Source organism: Mus caroli, chromosome 18 (genome assembly GCF_900094665.2).
Source record: "Mus caroli chromosome 18, CAROLI_EIJ_v1.1, whole genome shotgun sequence".
NCBI classification, from domain to species: Eukaryota; Metazoa; Chordata; class Mammalia; order Rodentia; family Muridae; genus Mus; species Mus caroli.
In genome coordinates this window covers 9,347,681-9,353,669 of record NC_034587.1, presented here as the reverse complement: position 1 = coordinate 9,353,669, position 5,989 = coordinate 9,347,681, and the positions used below count along the sequence as shown (strand labels likewise).

Sequence of the window (5,989 nt, the reverse complement as noted above, 5' to 3'; positions counted from 1 at the left end):
ACAACAATATGAACTAACCAGTACCCCCCCAGCTCCAGTCTCTAGCTGCATATGAAGCAGAAGATGGCCTAGTCAGCCATCATTGGAAGAGAGGCCCCTTGGTCTAGCAAACTTTATATGCCCCAGTACAGGGGAACACCAGGGCCAAGAAGTGGGAGTGAGTGGGTAGGGGAGCAGGGCGGGGGTGATGGGTATAGGGGACTTTTGGGATAGCATATGAAATGTAAATGAATAAAATATCTAATTAAAAAAAAAAAAGAATGAGAACTCAGTGCAGATTGGCGTCATCAACCTGGACCTGACGTCAGGGAGTCTGATGCCGGGTGGCTAGTTATCAGATTATTTAAAACAGCACAATTTGGGGAAAGGTTTCCAGGTAACACTCAGCCCTGTCAGTCCAATTTCAGGTGCACAATACAGCTTAAGGTGTGACTGTATAGAAACTCCTTTATAGAGTACGTGTAACAGTGAGGGTGGGTTCTACAGCTAGAGGCCTAGAGTCTGATGTGGTCTCAGACCAATAGCATAAAGGCCAGCAAGCCATCAAGTACATGTGACTTCCCCACTAAGGATGGGAAGGAAGAAGTCTGAAATAATCACTCTGGGGAGTTAGGTGAGGTCTCTCTCACAGCTAGCGAGAGGGTCACCAGGTTGTTAGCCACACTCAGCTTTCTAGATGGAACGCAGGTGTTTGCTTTTCTCTGCCCCACAGAGGGACAGCCCTGCGTGATTAACTGATTGCCGTGCCTGGTTCTCCTAGCTGCTCTGTGCGTGCAAGGCCCTCTGCCCTTGTGTAGGAAGTGTTCTTCCTCTGCACTTGTGTTTTAAAGCAAGATGCCGTATGTTGTACTTTTTAAAGTAAAGCGTATTTCCAAGTTAAAGAGGATCCTGGCGCATCTTAATTGAAACATGGCATGGTGGTTCTACTGTCTGTGACGTATACCCAACCCTGACTCTGGGTTTAATAAGACCTTGGCTGTGCATGGCTGAACCTATCGATTTCTTTTCTTCTTCAACGCCATAGTGAGACTGTAGAAATATTCTCTTTAATGTGTTGAACTGTTACTCGCCTCTTCTCCGCTTTCTGGCTGTTTTTGAATGCAGCTGATGGCAGTTATATGAAGCTATATAAAGGCAGTTGTATGAAGGCCATGTGTAGTTGTAATTGTGCAAGCCAGTAAGAAGCAGATGTAAGGACGAGTCAGAGTTGAGTCTGGTGGCATTCGTCCTAGGACTGTCCACCTGGCCCGATTCCCAAGGACGCACTGGACAGTGGGGAAAGGAGTTTGGAAGGAGGTTTGTCACTTGATGACTTTTTGAAGGTGCCCTGCGATGACACTTGGGCAGTCCATGGTAAACGGTGGAAAGGTGGTGTCTCCATGTGAGAGCATTGGCCAGTGGGTGCCTGGGTAGAGGGAAGAGAAACATTTGTTAAATAGAGAGAGCCTTCTTAAGTCACCCCACATTTATTGTGGGTGCTCAGAAACCCCAATGTCAGCCAAACATGGCCTCATGGTAGAAATTCTGCATAAATGTGGTGTGTATGATTGACTCTAACAATATGAATGAGAGCCAGCAGGCAGCTGTTTGGGTTAAGGTCCCTGTTGTGAAGCATGGTGGCCTGTTGATCCCAGGACGCACACACTGGAAGAAAACTGACTCCCACCTCTTCCTCTGCACTGTGGCACAGACACAGCTACACACATGGCCCGACATGATAGATGAATAACAATCAAACAAACAAATAAGGTTTTTAAAAGATGAACTTAGATACATGTCTTATGGGTTTGCTTTGAGCTAACAGTGATTCATGACTCAGGCAGTTTTGGGTCCCACTGGTCAGTATTCCATGAAAAGAGTCGGAGGGAAAATCACAGGTTGTCCTTGCTGGAGAGAGACGAGACAGACTTGATTGATTAAAGCAGCGAGTTGCTTATTAGTGGTTTCCTTGCAGTTTAATTGGCTTTGTTGACTTATGTAAATAGTCTAAGGTGCCAGAGCCACCTCTGCCCCAGCAGAGCTTGCTGTTTCAGCATCAGCATGAAGATGGCTGCTGTGTCCCCATTGCCTTTGTCCACATCCTAGTGCTGATCTGAGGAGGCATGCCACTGTCATCAGTCCACGCTCACCATTAAATGGTGTACTCTGTGAAGCCATGAAGGATGCTGGGTAGTCTCTATTTATTTGTACTGCTAGATACTCCATAGTGGAAGATGTTTGTAAGGATTCATGAAGCTGAGCTGATTTTAATTAAATTTCTTGAGTTGAGCTTTTCTGTTGCTTTTTGTGGAACACGTTATCTAAAGCAGCAACAGCAGCAGTTTGCAGTGGATAACACTGATAATAACAGTTTTGGTTTCTTCCTAATAGGAACTGTCCAAGATCACAATGCCAGTGATATTTAACGAGCCTCTGAGCTTCCTGCAGCGGCTAACTGAATACATGGAGCACACGTACCTCATCCACAAAGCCAGTTCACTTTCCGATCCTGTGGAAAGGATGCAGGTATGTGCAGGCCAGGTGGGGGGTGCTCAGCGTTTGGGATGTAAATAAATAAGTAAATATTAAAAAGAAAAGATAGGTGGCCTTTGGAGAGAATATCTTCTGCCTGTATGGATGTGGAGTCTGTTGATAATAAATCTGATGGCCTCTAGTCTAGGCAGGAAATAGAAGGTGGGGCATCTGGGAGGCAGAAAGGATTCTGGGGTAGTGGCTGTCGAGGGATTCGCCTGGGAAGACATGATAAGACAGATGCATAGTACCTGAGCACAGGTAATCAGCCACGTAGCGGAATGTGGGTTAGAGTAAATGGGCTGTAATAAGTTATGATCTAGTCAGAGAGAGCCTAGCTCTATTGCCAAGGTGTTTGTAGATATAAAGAGGAAGAGGAGGAGAGAAGACGAGAAAGAATAAGAGAAGGAAGGAAGGAAGGAAAGAAGGAAAGAAGGAAAAGAGAAAAGAAAAGAGAAAGTCTTTTATATTCAGTCCTCCTGGCAGTCTCTGGGGATGGTCACTGTAATGAAGACTGATGGGAATTTCAGGAGCTACAGAAGCAGGTCATACAACCACACGTGGCTACTGGAAGCTCTTTCTTTCTTTCTTTCTTTTAATATTTTTATTAGATATTTTCTTTACATTTCAAATGTTATCCCCCTTTTCTAGTCTCCCCTCTGAAAATCCTCTATTCCCTCCTCCCTCCCTCTGCTCCCCAACCCACCCACTCCCACTTCCTGGTCCAGGCATTCCCCTATACTGGGGCATAGAACCTTCACAGGACCTAGGGCCTCTCCTCCCATTAATGACCAACTAGGCCATCCTCTGCTATATATACAGCTAGAGCCACAAGTTCCACCATGTGCTTTCTTTGATTGGTGGCTTAGTTCCAAGGAGCTCTGGGGGTACTGGTTAGTTCATATTGTTGTTCCTCCTATGGGGCTTCCGACCCCTTCAGCTCCTTGGGTACTTTCTCTAGCTCCTTCATTGGGGACCTTGTGCTCCATCCAATGGATGATTGTGAGCATCCACTTCTGTATTTGCCGGGCACTGGCAGAGCCTCTCAGGAGACAGCTATATCAGACTCCTGTCAGCAGTCTCTTGTTGGCATCTGCCATAGTGTCTGGGTTTGGTGGTTGTTTATGGGATGGATCCCAAAGTGGGGCAGTCTCTGGATGGTCGTTCCTTCAGTCTCTACTCCGAACTTTGTAACTCCTTCCATGGGTATTTTGTTCCCCTTGGAAACTCTTTCCAAGTCTTCAGTTAAGAAAGTACCATGTGGTAATTGTGAAATCAACATTTCTTTTTTTTTCTTTTTTTTTTTTTTTGGTTTTTTGGTTTTTTGGTTTTTTTGTTTGTTTGTTTGTTTGTTTGTTTGTTTTTCGAGACAGGGTTTCTCTATGTAGCCCTGGCTGTCCTGGAACTCACTCTGTAGACTAGGCTGGCCTCAAACTCAGAAATCTGTCTGCCTCTGCCTCCCAAGTGCTGGGATTAAAGGCGTGCACCTCCACTGCCCTGCGAAATCAACATTTCTTATTGCAAACTTTTTTGAAGATCTTCTCAAAAATTTGGAATACATAGTCACCATAACATTTTTATGCTGGATCAGTGTTCCAGTATATATATTCATAAGTGCTCAAGTAACAAGAAGTGTTTTTAATTTCCAAAATAAAAGATGATGTTTGCATGATGCACATGGATGGTGAAACACAGGCCAAGCTCAGCAGATACACTTCTACTCGATAAAACAGTGTCCCTCTGTTCTTTAATTCGTGGTGTACATGGATGGTGAAGCACAGGCTCAGCAGATACACTTCTAGATAAAGCAATGTCTTTCTGTTCTTTCATCCACTGTTTTTTAACTTAATTGGTGTCTTAGCCATAGTTTATATTGCTGTGATAAAATACCATGTCCATAAAAATCGTGGTGATGAAAGGATTCATTTCAGCTTACAGTTCCACATCACAGTCCGTCACTAAGAGAAGTCATGGCAAGAGTCTGGAAGCAGGAGCTGATGCAGAAGCCATGGAGGGTGCTGCTTAATGACTTGCTTGTCATGGCTTGCTCAGCCTGCTTTCTTTTAGAACCCAAGACCACAACCCAGAGATTGTCTCACCCATGGGCTGGGCCTTCCCCCATCAGTCATCGATCAAATGCACCACAGGTTTTCCCATATGCCAGCCTTGTAGGCACATTTTCTCAATTGAGGTTCCTTCTTCCCCAATGACTCTAGCTTGTGTCAAGTTGACATAAAACTTTGTCAACAAAATTGACTTTTGCACTAATTAAGTTGTTTAGTTTTGTATCATCTTTACCAATTCTAAATGTATGTTTGGTGCACCTTTAACTGAATATGTATACTTTTTCTTTGTCATCAGTCTACGAATGAAATAATTTTTACACTGAGTTAGATTTTATAGTAACTAGAAAATAATGTAATATATACAAAAGGATATGTGTAAGACATTTGAGGTGTGTATTTGAACCAGCTCCACTGAGAGACAACTGTGATTTAAAGTTTTTTGAAAGTCGGCATATTAGAAGTGATTGACTTAAAGGGATTTTTAAAAGTGCTTTGCAGAATTATAGCATCTCATAAAAGCCATGTTTGAGGGTAGCACTGTAGGATGAGATCTAGGAACTTTCATTATGAGTGTACAAGCTTCTACAGTAACTTTAGACAGCCACATTAAAAATCCAGACTAATCGAGCCTCTCAATAATCTTGTTAGTCACTGTCTTCTGTGCCACTTGGATTCCTGGGACCCAAAGACTGGCTGTTAATAACCTGTGCAATGCTCTATTCCAGTGTGTGGCTGCATTTGCTGTGTCTGCTGTCGCCTCTCAGTGGGAGCGCACTGGAAAGCCCTTCAACCCGCTTCTGGGAGAGACTTATGAATTAGTTCGGTGAGGTCTTCCGCTCCATTCTAGGTGGCTTGTTGAATAGAGTTTTCAGTGAAGAAAAATGGGTACAAACGATTATTTGTGTCTGGAGTACCTAATTATTTTGATGTCCATGTCTACGAAACTTGAGAAACTATCAAAAATACAAACTAGACATGTAATATACACATTACAAATAGATTACAAACTAGACATGTAATATACACATTACAAAATAGATATATTACAAACTAGACATGTAATATACACATTACAAGTGTTTCAGTGTTCCCAACCTTCTAGGATTAACTCTCCTCCATTTTTAGGTGGATGGCATGACATGTTCAGGGTTTTACTGTTACTACTGTTACTGGATAAAGCACCCTGACTAAAGGCAACTCAGGGAGAAAACTGTTTATTTCACTTACAGTTCATCAAAAGCAATGAAAACGAGCTCACAAAGGACGGGAGCTCACACACACAGGACGGGAGTTCACACACACAGGACAGAAGCTCACACACACAGGACAGGAGCTCACACACACAGGATGGGGAGCTCACACACACAGGACAGGAGCTCACACACACAGGACAGGAGCTCACACACACAGGA

The 5,989-nt window shown here is 43.6% G+C and overlaps 1 protein-coding gene across 7 annotated transcripts in view; it reads left to right on the top strand.

Annotated features, from left to right (window-relative positions):
* Positions 1–5,989, top strand: part of Osbpl1a (oxysterol binding protein like 1A) — a 186,133-nt gene that overhangs the window by 164,923 nt on the left and 15,221 nt on the right. For all 7 annotated transcript variants that reach the window (XM_029471901.1, XM_021150443.2, XM_021150445.2 and 4 more), the window contains 2 exons: positions 2,371–2,505; positions 5,303–5,400. In XM_029471901.1, coding sequence (XP_029327761.1) covers positions 2,371–2,505; positions 5,303–5,400 — 233 coding nt within the window. The remainder of the gene's footprint in view (positions 1–2,370; positions 2,506–5,302; positions 5,401–5,989) is intronic.